This window comes from Chrysochloris asiatica, unplaced genomic scaffold (assembly GCF_000296735.1).
Source record: "Chrysochloris asiatica unplaced genomic scaffold, ChrAsi1.0 scaffold00224, whole genome shotgun sequence".
NCBI classification, from domain to species: Eukaryota; Metazoa; Chordata; class Mammalia; order Afrosoricida; family Chrysochloridae; genus Chrysochloris; species Chrysochloris asiatica.
In genome coordinates, this window is record NW_006408742.1 from 2,649,910 (window position 1) to 2,669,663 (window position 19,754).

Below are 19,754 nucleotides of genomic sequence, written 5' to 3' on the forward strand. Positions count from 1 at the left end.
CTGAGCACAGAACTGAGTGTAGGTGGAGAATGAATTTTTAACAGTTCTTCCAGTTCTGAATGTGTTGCAGGCTGCCTATATGGTAAGGCTCTTAATGTGATTAATTAAATACTTAAAATAAGTTGCATAATTACAGACTTCCTTTCTTTAAACTTCTTCAGTAAAAGAAAAAGATTTACTAACAGTAACTCTTCAGAGATAATTAAAATTGACTATGCTACTGTGGCATTCCAGCTGTGCAGATCATACCAAACTATGGGTAACACTACAAAGACTAAGAATCCCAGGACACTTAACTGAGCTCACACAGACCCTGCACAAGAAACAATACAAAAAGGGGATACCAAATGGTTTAAATTCAGGAAGGATGTGTTTCTAGGTCATATCCTTTCACCATACTTATTCAACCTGAATGCTGAGCAAATAATCTGAGAAACTGGACTACATGAAGAGGAACTGGAGGCATCAAGACTGGAGGAAGGCTCATTAACAACTTGTGATAAGCATATGAACAACCTTGTGTACTGAAAGTGAAGAGGACTTGAAGCACTTACTGATGAAGATCAAAGTCTTTAGTATAGATCACAACCCAATGTAATGGGAACATAAATCCTCACAACTGGGCCAATAGATGACGTCATGATTAACAGAAAAGACTAATGTTGTCAAAGATTTCACTTTACTTGGATCCATAATCAATGCTCATGGATGCAGCAGTCAAGAACTCAAATGATGCACTGCAATGGGCAAATCTGCTGCAAAAGACCTCTTTAGCTGTTAAAGAGCAAACATGTCACTTTGAGAACTAAGTCACCTGTCCAAAGTCATGGTATTTTCAATCACCTCATATGCACATGTAACCTGGATAATGTATAAGGAAAACCAGTAAAGAATCGATGCATTTGAATTATGGTGTTGGCAGAGAACCTTGAATATACCATGGACTTGTCCTGGAAAAAAAAAATACAGCCATAATGCTCCTTAGAAGCAAGACAAAGTAGCTCTGCCTCACGTACTTTGTACATGTTATCTGGAGGGACCAGTGCCTGGAAAAGGAGATCATGCTTGGCAAAGTAGACAGTCAAGGAAAAAGTGGAAGACATTTAAGGAGATGGATTATGAGGATGCTATAGGATCGGGCAATGTTTTGTTCTGTTGGACACAGGGTCCCCCTAAATTAGAACCAATTTGATGGCACTTAACAACAACATGCTACTATGGGAAGTCTTTGTTGCTGTTGTTAGGTGCTGTCAAGTCGGTTCTAACTCATAGTGAGCCTGTTTCAAAGGAGTGGCTTCCAAGGTGGGTTTGACCCATCAACCTTGTGATTAGCAGTCCAGTGTTTATCCAACAATGGCAAACCAGACCTCCATGGTAAGTCCTTGTTGTTATTGTGGTTGTTAAGTACCATCAAGTCAGTTCTGACTCACAGTGACCTTGTAAAGGGTTTCTGAGGAGCAGCTGGTGAGTTTGAATCACTGATCTTGCAGTTCAAACTGACCTGGAGGCCAGTGCATTATCCTATAGTGCCACACCAGGACACCTGGGAAGTCCTTAGATATATATTACTGGGATCATAAGGAGCCCTGGTGGCTCTATGGGCTAAGCATTGGGAGGCTAACTGCAAGGTCAGAGTTCATCCCACCAGCAGCTCTAGGTGGGAAAAAGACGAGGCTGCCTGCTCCTATAAAGAGTTACGGTCTTGGAAACCCTAAAGTGCATTTCTGCTCTGTCCAAGAGGATGCTAAGTCAGAGTCTGAAATTCAGCATGTGTTTGGTTTCGAGGAGTTTATTGGGATCATGTTCATAATGGTAGGACTCTAGAATCTGACAAGCAAGAGTCAACATATTCTGAAAAGTATAAAATTCTAAGGCTACATAGGGTACCGTATTTTCAAATATAATGTGCCCATGAAAATAATGTGCACATCCATATGACACACACAGACCATAGGAAAGCGATGTGTGAGGAGTTGCATGATTGATAAAAACCACATAAAGCACAGGCACTTGCATAAAAATATGGTACTTTACACAAGAAAAAGGTTTAGCCAAATATTTTTAAATATAAGAGAATGAGATTAAGTACAATTATTAAGGTTTTTAATCATGCCAAAGTAAGTTTCTCAAGCTGAATCCTCAACATACACACACTTATCCACTGGACAGGAACACTGAAGAATGAAATGATGATGGCTACAAAATTTGCCAATTAATGGATTAAAGTAAGAGCAGTTCAATTCTTTACATACAGAAAATTTATTAGTCAATGGCATATTAGGAACTATCTTAGTCCCTTGTCAGCTAATGTCGCTTCTTTTTACAATGAGTTCTGCATGTTATTTCAATTTTAGCCAAAAGGAAATCCAGTTATACAAACTTCATAAATATGGGGTTTAGAACCTAGTTTCAGATTCAAGCTATTAAAACTATTATGAAAAGCAATTAAGAAGCAGTCGAATTGAATTACAAACCAAATGAAAAACAAGAACATTTACTCACAGAATACAATTCATTTCTCCTGATGAAGGGCTTCAATGAAAGCATCAAGTTTTTCTTGAATTTCTCTAACTTTTTCTGTGGAGATAAAAAGAGACAAAGAATTAGTCTAATAAAAACAAACTTCTTTTTCAAAGGCATCGCAAAGGGATACCTGTTTAGCTATTTGGGAAAAAAAGGAAAAATTTGAGTCTTAACCTTACCACATATACTCAAATAAAGTAGACGGATTCCAATTGTAGCTCTCAGCCATTTTTTAGTGTTTGTGTGTGTGCTGGTGGTGGTGAGTGGGTACCAGGAAGAAGTGTGCCACAGATCCCTTTGAGAGTCTAATAAGAATTATGGGCATTTGCACAAAAAAAGGACTTAACAGTTAGCAACCTCAGGGACAGAGGGAAATTTAAGACAATGAGACCATTAAAAACAAATTAGAAGAATTTACCTGTGAGTATATAACTAGCTTAAACTGGGAAATGACTTTTTAGGGTAAAGTAGTGAGCGGTGTTAGAAAGAAAAAGGTCAACTAAATAAAATGTTATACTCTTACATGCCACGGAGTCCTGGTAGTGGAGTAGGTTATGAATTGGTCTGCTAACTGCTAGATCAGAAGGTCAAATTCACCCAGTCGCTGCTTGGGAGAAAAATTAGGCTTTCTGCTCCTTCAGAAACTGTATACAAGGTTGCTATGAATTAAAACAACTCCCCAGCACACCAGCACCACTATCATTCTTATATGCCAAAATGTCATAAAGTTAAAAGGCATAAGGGACTTGGGGGGGAGCAGGGGAGATAGATTTACAACATGCAAGAGAAGATCAATAACTCTTGATTTTCTCTCTGTGAAATGTAAAGCTCTCCTCACAGATGTAAACTATTTACAGTACATAATGATCTCCTAAACTTAAAAGTAGGGTAGCTCTTATGAGACTACTTCATTGTTAACTTCAATACGTACCCATTTTAAAATATAGGTGATATTAAATATGATACCACATGGCTTTTGTCCTTTTATCAATTTAACTAATTAGTGGGTATTATCAATTAAAGCAAACTGATTGGTTCACAACAAATGATCTAGAGACAAAACTGAAAAGTGGGGTCCTTTTATCTACAGAAAACTCCTGTTTCCGAGGTGAATTTAACATTCACCTTAGAACTAGTATTTGTATCTTTTACAAACAAAAGTAAATAATATGCAAATGAAGGTATCAGTATCCGTTTACCCAGTGATCCTGCAAGTGACAAGCACCCAGTGAGGGTAAGACTTGTCCTTTTCATGAATTCCTACTGGCAATGCAGGAACTCAACAAAGCCTACCATGGTGGTATATAAAAAATACAATGCTCTCATATTCGTTTCCTAGTAATTTAACATGTAATTTTTGGTATTACATTAAGACTAGTACAAAAGCTGTAAAGAAAGAAAGAAAAGACAGAAAGAGAGAGAGAGATAAAGAGAGAATGAAAGAAAGGAAACAAGGAAAGGGAGACAAAGTGAGAGAAAGAATGAAAAAACTTGCTTTAATCAAACTGTTTATTGAGAAAATATGTTACAGTATCACAAAGGAAGGCAGCATAAACTCACGTATAAAGCTAACCTAGACAAACTGGACAAAATAATCCCAGTTTATCTTTTGGAAATGTGTTGTTGTTGTTGTTAAGTGCCGTCGAGTCAGTTCTGACCCATAGAGAGGGCTGTATAGGCTTACAAAGAGCAGTTGGCGAGCTTGAACCGCAGACCTTGCAGTTCCAACGGCTTTGCATCTGGAGCATTAAACCGCAGCACCACACCAGGAAGTGTAGTCTGTAGTTTTTGGCAGGTAGATTTCCATTTTTTAATTAGCAGGTAAACCAGAAACATATTTTTCCATTGTAAGGCTGTATTCTTACTTTAAAACTTATTCCTGGTTTGGTGCTGCAGGATAAGCAATAGACCGCAAGGTTGGTTTAAACTGCAAGGTTGGTTCTAGCCACTCCTCGAAACCCAGAGTAGGGTTGCTGTGAGTCGGAACCGACTAGAAGAGACTTAACAAGAAGTTGCTTAGGTAATTTCATCAATGGATATTTAGAGGGTTCCAAGTAAGTGTAGCTCAACAGTCAAATAATTTTTTAGAGTAAGTGTCGGGGAGGTAGGGTAGAAATACATGGAGTCTAAAAACAAAAACAAAGCAACACATGAAAATCTACAACAGGTATTTAGAGCCTTGCCAGTTTCTCTAAACATTTCACTGAGAACTGTTTCTACTTGGAAAAGCTATCCTGGATAAGCAGAGGAAATCCCATTCTATTCGGGACATAACCTAGTACAATCAGGCAGCTGCAGGGCCAGCTCTAGTTACACATCTGCATCTTCAGCTGGACAGACCGCTGTGGACATTGCACAGTGGTGTCACACATGAGACACTGTCCACAGCAACGTCTATTTATATTTGAGAGGCCAAGAGCACTCTAATGCAGGTCTGAATTCAAACCAAATTCTTGAAAGATTAAGGATAAGCAATTGTTTCCCCTATATGAAAGCAAAAGGGCTATTTAAATTTAGTGTACAAACCAAAGAATAAAAATCTTTGAAACGTTTCCCCTAAAAAAATTTTGTAAATCAAAATATTTTACAGTTAGAATATTCCACATTTGGAAATTTTAAAAATGACCATGGGCAATTTCTATGTTACTAGGAAGTAACGGTGGGGAGAGAGGGGAATATATTAAAAATAAATACACAAGCACGAAGAACAATTGTGACAAACATCCCTTTAGTTAGTATCAAATAGAAAACATTTGTTGTTGTTGTTGTTGTAGTTCTTTCTTTCATCTGTATAATGCACAACTGGAATGTGTGGACACAAGGTTATACAAAGCCTTGAAGAAGCATTCCTTGCTTACTCACTACCTTGTACCTAGTATGTTTTGGGTGATTTCAAATTCTAGACTTCATATGCCATTTTCCTTTCACCTGACAGTCTGCAGGGGGCACTGCTAAAAATGAGGACATTAAAGCAACCGATAGCCTAGCCAGACTGAATCTATGTCCTTGGATTCAGAAACTCATGCTAGATCTACTACTGCATGCTGGCGATGAAGTGGGCAGCACAACCCATGCTAACATTTTCAGTGTATTTGTTTTAAGTTTTATATTTGATGGCAAGAATTTAGGAAGACAATAGTTACCAAGTACCTCTTAAACAGACTGGTGCCTGGGATGACTAAAAAATGCACAATATACTATTATGCCCTCATTAATAGCACTGCCTCTTGAAGAGAGTACATTTACACACCATTGAAGAAATCATTGAGAATAACGCAAATGTTAAATCAGTCAAGAAAAAGTTCAGTATTTTCAGTGTTAACAATGGCTGGCTCATTGCACATACTCACTAAATTTTTTTTTTTTTTTTTTTTTAAATGAGGTTCCCCAAAAATATCACTCTTGGCAAAGACAGTAAGGGCTGTGGATTATTAAAGAGGAAAAACACCTGGTAGACTTGCTATATGTTAGATCATTTGCCAAACAAGCAAAAGTCAGGACCAGAAGAGCTAGAGCAAGCCTGGGACAGGAGGCAGGGTAGACACACACACACGCAGACAATGAAGGTCAAGGAACACTGGTGGGCAAACCCAAACGTGGAACAGATAAGACTCAGGTCTTACAATACTTCATTATCGAGGCAGAAAAGTGCTAAGTGTGTTTTGTAGTTTTAGAAACTAAATTCTGATTTCATGCTTCACAAGGACACTACATCACAAATGAAACAGTGTTATTTCCCACATTTGAATTAATTCATTTAAATTTCACTATAAACTTCCAACACAGTCTTACATACTACTGTTATCTAGCTATAACAAAGCAAGTCATAAGAAAGAGGTTGAATGTTACCAAATAAAATATTCGACTGTCAGATACCATTTGTTGTTGTCTGGTGCCGTCAGTCGGTTCTGACTCACAGCAGCCCTATGTAACTGAAAGAAAACATTGCCTGGTTCTGTGTGGCCCTCACAAATGTTGCTATGCTTGAGACCACTGTTGAGATCCAACTTAATGTTCCAATATTACATTGTTTTCCAATTCTAGTATCCTACTGTATTCAACTATTTTATGACTAGAAATTACTACCCTATCGAAATGTGTACAGATCACCATGGCTAATTATAAATTCCCTTTTCTACTACTACTTTTAACAAATATTCATAACTAGAGAATTCTTATAAAATTTGTGAATTACTTGGTAAATTAAGCCAACTCAGTAAGGGATTAACAAACTATTTCTTTTACGATGGGATAGCCAATTCTACATGTAGCGAATACCAGGTCTATTTTCCATTTATTTAATGTTTACTTAAAAGATGAGCTATTTCAAGCATCAATTCATTGTGCTTCTTGATTGAGTCATGAATACTCCTATAATCCCTAACTCATAAACCGTCAGTCTTGGTGAATGAAGTTCCTTCTCTCTTTCTTTTTTTCTTCAGATGGCTTGACTTCCATTCATGCTTGGGGTCTCTTTATCGCCACATGAAATGACACTGCTACTCACGTTTTCTTTTTGAGCCTTCTGATACTTGCTCTAAAAGTCTCAAATATAGACTAATCTGTAATTAGGTTCTGAATACACTATGAATACCAAAAGGCCAAACCCAGGAGAAGGTTCACTTCAGTGGTTAACAACAGTTTAGAACAGGGACAAAGAATCACACACAAAACTATCACATGCTCTGAAATAAACCTTTTACAACTTTTGATGCCTGTAAAGAAAGCACAAAGAAACAAGCTCCAAACTTAATAAGGCAATGTAATATATTTTAAGCGAACCGCACATCTACAGACCCAAATACACCTTAAATTAACAGACAGGTTTTGTAACATGCTGTATCAAGGTTTAGGATACTTTATAGGTGAGGCTTGCTGCAAAACGCAGTCCACTAAAGGACTGAAAATTAAAAAACTCTTCTTGGTAGGTAATGCATGTTGCTCCTGAAATGTCTGCTTTTTATTAACCAGTCACACTATAAAAGCTTTCTAAAAATTTAGTACTTAAAGCAATCAGCCCCTTATGGGGAAAGAAACAACAGAAAAGATGAACAAGAGACCAAGACTCAAAATTCTGAAAACCATAGTAAACACTTAACTTTAACGGGACAAAAAAATGTGCACCTTTTCGTCGATTAGTCAATGACAGGAAGAACCCAAGAGGAAAGAGAAACGTACACAGATAAATCTCATATTATTTCCTGAATCTTGGCCCTGTCTTTTTTTTTTTTCCTAGAAAAACGCAGAACAAACTTTAACCAGAATCATTAAAGAAGAAAATCAGAACACTTCTGCTGGTTAGAGAAGGCGGAGCTGTCTCACACTGCTACAGTATTTTCTAAGATGGAATCCCAGGCTTCTGAAGCCTTTGTTTCACATTGGGATTATATCTACTCTCCTAACATTCATTCAGGCTGACTGGTAGCTACAAGTGCTATACGTATGTGTTCCTTCTAAGACAGACTTCAGAGGAGACTATAATAAAGGAATACATAATGGGCTAAAAAACAACAACCTGGTCTCATACCTTTAATACTCAATGGAGCAGTTAATTTATATGATTGATTTTTTATCAGTATGAGAAGGAAATGTGTTACAATGTATATCACAATAGGACCAGGAGATCTGTCTCTAGTCCCAGCTTGTCATTAAGCTTATCAGTGGGCAAGTCCCAGCCTAATTTCTTTCTATATAAAATGAGGGAACATGTCCAGAAGAGTTTAAAGCCAGCATTACTATTAAATTTAGAAATAAAATACACTACTTTCTACCTCTTCATAGGTTTATAATGATAATTTTTATACTTAATAGTCTTTTTGTTTATTTCTTATCTGCCTATTTCTTTGTTGTAAAAAAACATGATCACAAGTTACAGTATTATTCTTGTGGGGCTGCATCACTCATTTTGGAAAGATCAGCTTTATAATGTGGATTTCCAGGAACCAAAGGAGGAACAGCTAAAGTCTGTCATTTAAAATCAAAACCTAGCATAGCACTTGCTATGTATGTAATAGATGTCCATGAATTCTGACTGACTGATCTGACTTAACTTAATGCTTAACAAAAACATTAAAGATTATTATTTAAAAACTGCTATTTTCACACATCAGAACAATAGGCTTAGAAAGAAATTTGCCATAAGAAAGTCTGTGGAACAGATTATTATAACTACTGTATGCTGAGTAGTTAAATATCTCACAAGCAACTTATGGAGGATAGTATATACTAAGTTCAGCTTTTTGGTTTTATCAAGTACTACAGACGTTTCTACCAGGTACCTTTGGGCTAATGTAATAAGAGTCTCTTTAAATACTTTCCTGATATTTTGAAGCTTACTCTCCAGAAGTTCTCAGTATGGATGAACAAGGAGGAGCCTTATATTCTGACACTTAGACTGGTAAGGCCATTCAGCTTTCATAAGTGGATGACAACTCTAATTTCAGCTCTGCTGAACTGTTAATGCTGATGGATCTGCCCTTGACTAACAAGGAGAAGCACAATTCCTGGTACTTGTTAATGTCACTGAATGCAGAACCCCGAACTCTCTGCTATCTGATATTTCTTAAAATCCAAGGTATAATAATCAATGAAATTTACGAAAGACTGTATGGGAGATATTCAAAAAGTTTATGGAAAAATTCCATTGTCTTTTCATTCCATTTTCTCATGAACTTTTAGAAGTTCCCTTGTATAATATATATTTTTAACTAGTATATATTTCATTTTTGAATAAGCCAAATCAAATAGCTATAGTATCTTGTCTATATCATTTTGATTCTCCCAGAATTGCTTCTGCTAATCAGCCTAGATTGAAGAATATTGCAATAAAGAATCATCATCTCAGGATATTTATGATTATATCCATTATAGCCATTAGATTTACACTATATGATGTAAGTCAGTGTCCCTTTTATGAGGCCCGAGGAGAAAAACTTCCCTCAGGTGTGTGGACTAGAAATGCCTATGTTTCTCCTAAGCAACTGTTCTTTTTGTTGGCTGAGGGTCACCATAAATCATGTAGCCAATTTTGCCTCGCCACTAGGAAGCTCCTATTATCGAGAAATGCAGCAAAGATTATAGAACTCTTGAGCATGCATTTTGAGGGGAATCCCAATCTTACTCCAAGCTTCATGTTATTTCACTTATCTGAATTTTCTGTTCCCTTCACTCGAGTCTTTTTATTTATTTTTTTGTAGACTATTGTCTTCTCCAAAGGAGTCTTGGTAGCATAGTAGGCTACCAGCTGGGCTGCTAACTGTAAAGTTTGCAGGTTGAATCTACCTGCCGTTCAGTGGGAGAAAGATGAGGTTTTCTGCACCCATTAAGATTTATTGCCTAGAAACCCTATACAGGGTTACTATGAGTCAAAACTGACTCCAGAGCACACCACTACTACCAAATCTTATACAAACAAACGAGCTAGTTTGCATAAGATATATTATTAACCAGCTGATTCACTAAATATATTCTAATATAATGGAAGTGGTCTTTTTATACTGGTAATGCTTTTAAAATCAGCAATTAAGAACATGTTTGGGAGCAATATTATTATCTACATGGGAGAAAAACAAAATGATGATTTTCTTCTGTTCAATTTTTGGAAAAGCCACTGATATAAATATCTACACTTAAATGAAGCATTTTCAGCAAAACTGAATAAAATGAAAATACCAAAGTTTTTATGGTAGCCATGAAAATCTTTTTAAATTTAAAAATCAGATTCTAACATAAGGCAAAAATATTCTACAGTAAATCATTATGTTTCAAACTCAGTATATAAAATTTAACATACTAATCACTCAAATCTAGAAGAAAAAACTTTGTTATTTTATATGACAACTCATTTATGCTATACTGCTTTATTTTTTTCAAACAAAAAGTTAAGCTTCTCAGAAAAACTAAATATCAATATATTTTTAAAATATGACTTGGGTAACTGATTGGGAATACTATTTTTTTAAAACCACTAAAATATACTGTCCCAATCAATAAAAAAAAAAGCTTAAATTTTTTTTTTCCTTCTGATTCTTAAAAGTATTATTTTTTTCTCCGAATTTTGTTAAGAGAAAATTTGAAACATTTTAAGAATAGGAAAACCACTCAGGCAGCCCTTAAAGAGACAGGGCATCATTTATCACCTGCCAAGGCAGATTTATAAGAAGAGGGCCCCTTCTGTTCCTTTAAGACTGCAAAACAGATGGGAAGTGAATGGACAGTCAATGGGACAAGAAAACACATGGGAGGTGCTGCTGTATGTATGTTCCCAGCATAAGAAAGAGGTCAAGATTGTAACTGCATGACTGGGTCCTGGAAAGGGTCTTTCTTCAAGCTGTTACAAAGACAAACGTTGTTCCTCATCCTGCTGTCAAACTGTTATAAATATTGGTTTGTCAAAAGATCTTCAGTGCTGATGCTTTAAAAAGGAGCAGTAACAAATGGGTGAATCATCAGACTGACTCTTAAACAGCTTATTAATATAACTATTATAAGGAAAAGAATATAAGGTTGGAGAATATAATTCTGATTTATGAACTAAGCAAAAAAATTATTTAGAAAGTGAAATTTAAAGCTTCAAGTTTTTGTAAAGTTATGAGCTTAATGAGATGAAAAACAAAATGAAATAAGAATTGTATCTCTTAAAAGATGTTGCTTTAGGACAAAGTATCATTAAACTTACCACAAGGAAGACTAACAGACATTTGAGCTTTGTTAGACTGATTTGAAAAGTTCTCAACTATTTTTCACAACAACCATATAATATAAGGAGATATAATTAGTGATACTGATTCTGGAAATCAGAGAAACAATAACTTAAATGAGAACGTCACCTTTAAATTTAAATTACTTTTTAATGTTCCTTTGTTTTTCCTGTAGAAAGGAAAATCACAAAATTCTAACAGCAATGAGAAAACAAAGATTTATAAGCCTGTTTTACCATTTTTGAGGCCTGAAACCATCATATTCTTTAGGTGACAAATTCATTGCTCTAGATTCTTAATGGTTAGTTTCTCTTGGAGAGTAAGGTGAGAAATGAACACATTTTGAAAATAATATAAAAATGGAAGCTAAATCATATGAACTTGGTATAATTTTAGTCACAAACACAATCCCAAAGAACTAAGATAAGCAACATCTCAAAAACAATTTATTACATAGTTCTAACCCCAGCTTTGCCCTAATAAATAGTTGTGTAACTGGCTAAATCATTTACCTCAATGAACATCATTTTTTTTTTTTTTTAATCTGAACGATTAGGATAATGCCTTACAAGCCTTGCATGATTTTAGGAGGCATATATGGGCAAACATGAACACGTTTTATAAACTGTAAAGTACTACATAAGTGTGAGAGGCAGATACAATCCCAGCAGGATTTGGATTCTGGAATACCAAATAATGTACCCAGGTATATTTTATTTCCGAATGCCTGCCTAGCTCTTTACTTTTCTCTTAACTTTTAGTGATGTTGGACAAAGCAATTTCAGTACAAGTGAGAATAAAAGATTGCTCAATGTTACAAAGTGAATGGATGGTTAAAAGTGAAGGCAGTGTGCAAATATTTGAAGAGCTACCCTGTGTAGAAGCAAATCAAGATGGTTTGGAAGCTAGATGTAGCTAGATGGCATGGGAGGATCAACCCAATAGTTTTAAGATGGAAAGAGTGTGAAGGAATAAGGGAAGACTATTAATGGGGCATGTACACATGTAACAAGTGCAGGTTCTTGAATCTAAGTGGGGCTGACTTTGCAAGGCAGGTAGTTTTCAGTTCCTGAGATGCTGCAATATATTTTCTGGAATACCAGATCAAGAGTAACTGGTACTCTAGGTTTTGACTATTGCTGCTGCTGTTTCTTTATGAACATTTAAACGATACAAGTACATGACAACAGAGAAGATACATGTATTCCATCATGATACACAAGAAACTAGAAATGGGAGCAACAACACAAGAACTGAAGATTTAGGCGTACGAGAGGAAGTCAGCGTGATCTCTTAGTAAAAAATTCTAAAAATTTTGTGAAGAAACAAACTTATAGACAAATGCTCAATGTAAAACAATAAGAGGTCACTGATAGCACATTTCTGAATAAGTGCTGAGACACCAATCAGGCCTGAAAGAAAAAAAAAAAAAAATGAGGCATTGTTTTCTCCCTGAAAGCACTCCAATATGAAGTTGCAGCTTAAAAGACAGCAAAGTGCTAAATATGTAGGTAACGTTTACAGAAACATGACAGAAATTATGTTCCTGTGTATTATTCTGTAATTAGATTTCGTTTTTCCACTATTAGATTCTATTCTATTTCCTGCCGTCAAAGAAATGGAGAGAATGTACAAAACTATAGTAATTAAAAACAAAAGAATAATCCTAACTTTAAATATGGCATTTCATTTTAAAAAATGGTAAACATTCTTTATTAAAAGGGAGAAAATCTGCCTAATTTCTGGCTTCAAATATTGTACTGCTATTTGTATATAGTATTTAAGAGTATTTCCACAATGAATAAAATCCAAGCCTGGTGCCATCGAGTCAATTCCAGCTCAGTGACCATAAAGGACTAGGTAGAAGTGCCCCAGAGGGTTTCCTCGGCTGTCACCTTTTCAGAAGCCCACTGCTGTGGCTTTCTACCATGGAGAGGCTGGCCACCCAGCCTGATGCTATGTCGCAACACCACTAGGGATTCTTACTTTCACAAAAACAAGTTTAAAATCTATTTTATAAAAACATCAATAGCAAAAAAAAAAAAAAAGATCAATAGCAAATCCAATATACTAAGTCATTGAGGAGAGCTTTCTGGTTTTCATTCTTAACTTTTAATCGGTTAAAACTTGAGTTTAAATCCAAAAGAATTTTATACTTGCTAGAAATATGCATTTCATAGGAAAGCGTTGGATGCCAATCCAATAACTGCCTTCATAAGATTACTGAGAATTTATCAACGTTCTTCAAAGTTGACTTCAAACGACAGACTTAGTTCGTGAGACATGTGCTTGATTCTAATGGCCCCATTTTGAGTTTGTGTTTTCTCATCAATAACTTGGAAAGCAGACCACTCGAGTCTCATCATATGGAATTCTACACATAGATAACCACTTCTCTAACACACAAGGTTCCCTGAAGATTACTTTGTTCCTTGTGCCCAAATCTCTCTCTTTGTTCTTTGCTTTTGCTACAACATAAAGGGGAGGCTACTTTACATAGACTTCAGGTAAAATTAATCCTTCACTAACATCAGAATGTGGTGCTGCAGAATCAGCAGTGGACTCTGAACTACAAGGTTGGCAGTTCAAACCCACCAGCTGCTCCTTGGAAACCCTATACATTATCGCTATGAGTTGGAACCAACTCAGTGGCACTTAACAACATTTTCCTTAGCTGTTTTAATTAGTCAATTTCACCTGACTCTTAATATTATTTCACAAATGCAGAATTAAAAAATTCAATTCATTATGAAAAGGTGCCTCAAAGAGCTCAAATATTGCCAATATAAAATAGAAAGTGGTTATAGGTGTTTATTCTTTACAGAAGAACAAAACCATCGATCTTTCTTTTTGAAAAGAATAAGCATTAAAGTATGTGAATGTCAAAGAGACGTCAAACAAACTTAAAAATTCTTAATATGAAAAGTTATGAACATTTTTTTGTGGTCAAGTGAGTGGACTGACATTTAAAGGAATATTGATGACCAGTGAGAGTACTGAAAGTCAGATTGAACAATGGAGGAAGTGAGCAGGCGGGAACAGGTGTGAATGAAGCCAATGCAATTTCCTGTCTAAGAGAAATGAGATGGCAGCTTGCTGGCATGGTAGACTGGCAGAAAGGTTCCTTAGGATGAGAAAGGTTTTAGGTCTTGGTCTCATTAGCACCCCTTTTCTCTAAAGGCAAGAGAAGGAGGGATGTGAATAACAACTCTATATCAAAAGATCACTACCAGATACTCACTGAGTATGTATAATGTACAACACACAAAGTATTAAAAAAAAGCCAAGCTCACTGTCACTGTGTTGATTCTGATTCACTGTGATCCTATACAGGATTTCTAAGGCAGTAAATCTTTACAGGAGCAGAAAGCTTCATCTTTCTCATGCACAGAATCTAGTGGGTTTGAATTGCTGACCTTATGGTTAACAGTCCAGTGATTAACCTACCGCACAACCAGAGCTTCTTACAAGAAGTATAGAGAGCCAAACTGTTTGGGCAAAGTGGGTCAATCATAATATACATAATATACAATCACAATACATAATATACATAATTTGTTATTTTGGTTGAATTAGAATCATCTAGAGTAGGAAAACTTTACTCTGTTCAACAAAATAACACTGGTAGTATCTGAAGGAAGATAAATGAACAGGTTAAGAAGAAAAATACTGGTCAAGGTCCAGGAATAATGATCAAGAAGGAATAGTGAGAGATATAAAGAAAAAAGAGATACAGAGACAAGATTGCTCAGGGATATGCTAGAAGCTAGAATGGCTGAGAAAGACAGTATTGTGACCTTACAATTGCTACAGCAAAACACCCACAATAATGGTATTGGGCTGTACAGTTAGTGCTTTCTCTCCAGGGCAACCTCTGCTGTTGTCTTTTTATTTAAATCCCCTCTGGAAAGAGGCACCTAAAATCCTGTAGTTCAATGCCACCTGTTCCTCCTTTAAAATGCATTTTCTTTGGTTAAGTCTAGAGAAGCAAAACGAACATGCTGCTACAGATGTGTTTAAACAACTTAGCAAATTTCCAAGTCATATCGTCTCTCTCAGGCACTACTAAAATAGGAACGAGTAACTTGGTAAACCGTAGTGCTGTAGTCTCTAGAGTGTAAGTCTGGGGGCAGGAGGGTAGGTGGCAGTGGTGATGAATATTATCAATCACCCATATAGTCTCAGAGCATGCACACCAGCATGCTGCCTCTGGAAAATAATTTGAAATACAGAACTTCCCTTTTCTGCAAGTGTAAGTTCCAAATTCTGAGTACAATAACCTTTTTAGGTTGATTTTCAGTCTGATACAACTCTGGAACACCATTCTCATTCTGAAAGGCATTTGAGAATATGGCAGGTATGGGGAAAGTTTAAGAAATACAGGGAAACCAACGGGCATGAATTAAGTCCAAGAGTATCTCAACACTTTACTTTCCAAAATACAGTAGGTCAAAAGCCTTTTTGGCTATGTTCTGGCTACCTTTTCTCATACAAGTTTAAAGTGGCATGAAGATAGTCGTAAAGTCACCCTATTAATTAGAATTAGGTTCTAGAGCCATGGAAGAATCTCTTCAGATTTAAGTAGCTCCAGCATATTTCCCTTCGAATGCTAGGTTTTAAAAAGGTAGTATTGGATCCCTCTGCTGCTTTCCTTACGGTATTTTCAAAAATGTACTGATGAATTTGTTTTTTTCTTGCCAAATAATATTTATTATGAAAGCAAACAAACAATTTTCATGATAAGAAATGATTTCTGCTTCTGAAGATTTGCTCACTTGATAAAGAAATCCCAGAGCCACTAGCTCTAAGTTCTGGTGTTCACACTAGATCTCACGCGCCTTGCTCCTTTCTAATTAATCAGGAGAAAGCAGACGACAGAGGATAAGAGGAGAACTGGGAAAGTGAAGAGACACAAAGACGGGTTCCAGCAGCACTGTGTACTCCCAAGAGAAACAAACTTTAAGTTTCAAGCAACAACTGCTTGCTGTCTGGGAGATGCTCAGGCATCAATCAATAAAGGACAGTCAACAGAGGCAAGAGGCCGAGCACACTGCTGCCCTCTGCGAGCGCTGCTAAAAAGGCCAGCTGTTGCCACCTCGTGTAGGAAGCCGGCAGAGCACAGGATACTGGAAAACCCTAAAATGCCAGCTCCTTTAATCTATGCTGTTTTTAACATTCAAAATACCAAGCTACACTATTAAAGGAAGCTTGTATGATGGTATCCTAAGTAAAGGACTTTAACACTGCTTTCACAGTTCACTGACATATGAGATGTGTATATGGACAATTCATATAGACTCTCAAAGCTCCTTATGTTCTAGAAAGTACAAAGGATGAGAGTAACACTGAAATTATCATCATCACTAATATATGGCCTCAAAACTTGTCTTTACCACTTACTATGTGCTTCTCAACCTCCCTTTCTTCATCTGTGAAATGAGAAACATCAAAAGGTTATGAGCAGAATTAAATAAGAATACATGTAAAAGCACTTAACATCGTGCACAGAGAAAACATTGAAACAGTCACATTCATAGGTAGATTCAAAGTTCTAACATCAAATGAAGGAGGAGAAGATGCCTTAGATATTAGCAAGAGCCATCTGAATGACTGGAAATATACTTTAATTCCTGGGTACTAATGACTCTGATTATGCATCTAGAGAACAAAAAGTAATAGAGGAATTAAAAAAGAAGCCTAACTTCCAGATTCTAAGAAATTTATACAAAAGTCCAAATAAAATGAGCAAAACAACCCAGTTAATAGTTGACACAACATTCATAAAACAATAGAAGAATCCCATGTTGTACTAATGGAACTCTTAAGCAATGCTGCCAGCAAGGCCTGGACGCTTGCTCTGCTTTTGAGGTAAGGCACGGTTGGGGAACAAATTCTAACAATAATTTGTGAGATGTTAGTATAATGATTTTTTTTAATGATGGCAATCATAACATAGGAAGAACAACTTCAAACTGAGTCATAATATATCAACCTTTGCCTCTCCAAAGACAACATTTTAAAATCACACTTTACTTCAACAAAAGATTAGAAACATTTAAAATTATGCTAGAAATCTTTATAGATTTTATTTTAGGTTGTTGGTGTTGTTAAATGCCATCGAGTCGATTCCTACTCATAGCGACCCTGTATATGGTTTCCAAGGAATAGCTGGTGAGCTTGAACCACCGACCTTGCAGTTCAAACGACTTTACAGTCAGGCGCATTAGCCCACAGCGCCACACCAGGACTCTATTATAAAAATCCTATGAAATTAGACTTTCTATAAAATCAAAAGATTTTCATGAAGGTTAAAGTGGGCTTGTGTAAACACAGGACAGTTCTAGGTGCAGGTGGATACTGCAAATTCAAAGTCGAAGCGGCCAATGAGTTAGACACTAAACTGTTCCTAAGGTAACTCAGTTTTTGACACCTTCAGAGATCATGTGTTTTCTCTAAGAGTCACTGGGTGGTACAAATGGTTAATAGGCTTGGCTGCAAACCAAAAGATTAGAAGTTCGAACCCACCCAAAAGAGCCTTGGAAGAAAGGCCTAGGGGGTCTAATTCTAAAACATCAGCCATTGAAAACCATCAGGAGTACAGTTGTACAATGACACACCTGTGGTCACCATTAGCTGGAATCCACTCAATTGCAATTGGTTTTGGTGGTAGTAGTAACTGTCTCTAAATTATCTTTATATAACCCGGATCCTTTATCAGTTATAAAAACAAAGTTAAATCTTTCTTTTACCTTTAATATTTTTATGCAAAACAACCTCAAACTCATGGATATTTTACTACCATGTAACCGTCAGATTCCATCAAGTTCTGTCAACTATTCCCTTAAAGCAAAAAAAGAAAAAAGCCCTGGTCCACATACTATATTTACTGCCAAGTCCCTTGTCCCCTTCAATCTGGAATGGTTCTTCAGTCTTTCCCTGTCTTTCATAATCTTGACATTTAAGATTACAGGTCAGTTACTTTCTGTGGCTTACTCTGAGTTTGCTTGTCTGATTTGCTTCAAGTTATATACCTTTGCTAAGAATATCCTAGAAATGATGATGGTTCTCTTCTTTAAGGAGGTACATAATTTTGATCATTACCAACATTAACTTTGGTCCCTTGAAAAAAGTGGTGATTGTTAGAAGCTTCCACAGTAAAATTACTGTTCAACTTTCTAATCAATACGTTTTTATGTGGAGGTATTTTGTGTGATTATATAAACATCCAATTTCTTAGCATTAATTTTATTTACAATTTATATAATTATACATTCCCAGATTCCTATTTTATTTAATAGACTATACTTGGCTCCTTTCAGTCTGTATTTTGATGCTCCAATGCTCCAGGTTTGGTCAGCTAAAGCCTCTTCCAGTTGACTCAGGCTCTTTCTGCCCTTCCCCTCCCCTCCTCTCCAAGTCCTGGTTTCATTTACTGACACCTCTCTTCAAGAACTTCTTTGACTAGAAGTAGGCTTCTCTTTCACTTCTTTGATCTTCCTAACCCCAGCTTTATGGCTTCATTTCTATAGTGAACATAGTAGACCGTCTCCGGAATGAGAGAGAACAATGTACTAACTCTTATGTGCTAATTTTAAACAGAGATGCCTCCTTAAAGTTGAGTTGACCATGATGAAGTGAATGGAGTTAAGCTTGTGGGAGAAAAGCCCACAGAACCTTCATTTGCTGATTGGGCACAACTCAAAATGAAGAGAAACAGCTGGAAACATCCATTGAAAATCGGAACATGGAATGTACGAAGTATGAATATGGGAAAATTGGAGGTTGTCAAAAATGAAATGGAATGCATAAACATCGATATCTTAGGCATTAGTGAGCTGAAATGGCCATTTTGAGTCTGACATCCACATGATTTACTATGCTGGGAATGACTAATTGAAGAGAAATGGTGTTGCATTCATCATCAAAAAGAACATATCCAGATCAGTCATGAGGTACAACGCTGTCTGTGATAGGATAATATCCATGTGCCTACAGGAAAGCCCAGTTAATACCATTATTATTCAAATTTATGCACCAACCACTAAAGTGAGGATGAAATAGAAGAATTCTACCAACTTCTTCAATCTGAAATTGATTAAACATGCAATCAAGATATACTGATCATTACTGGTGATTGGAATGCAAAGGTTGGGACCAAAGAGGAAGGATCAGTAGTTGAAAAATATGGCCTTGGTGATAGAAATGATGCTGGAAAACGCATGATAGAATTCTGCAAAACAAACGATTTGTTCATTTCAAATACCTTCTTTAGACAGCATAAGAGATAACTATACACACGGACCTCGCCAGAAGGAATACATAGAAATCAAACTGACTACATCTGTGGAAAGAGAAGATGGAAAAGCTCCATATCATCAGTGAAAACAAGGCCAGCAGCAGACTGTGGGACAGACCATCAATTACTCATATGCAAATTTAAATTGAAGCTGAAGAAAATGAAAACAAGTCCACAAGAGCCAAAACAGACCTTGAATCTATCCCACCTGAATTTAGAGATCATCTGAAGAAAAG

General features: G+C 36.3%; 1 protein-coding gene across 8 annotated transcripts in view; it reads right to left on the reverse strand.

The window, feature by feature from the left end:
• Positions 1–2,509: 2,509 nt before the first annotated feature.
• Positions 2,510–19,754, reverse strand: part of OPA1 (optic atrophy 1 (autosomal dominant)) — a 107,358-nt gene continuing 90,113 nt past the window's right edge. For all 8 annotated transcript variants that reach the window (XM_006873140.1, XM_006873137.1, XM_006873139.1 and 5 more), the window contains one exon: positions 2,510–2,577. In XM_006873140.1, the coding sequence (XP_006873202.1) occupies positions 2,513–2,577 (65 nt within the window). In that variant the 3' untranslated portion in view covers positions 2,510–2,512. The remainder of the gene's footprint in view (positions 2,578–19,754) is intronic.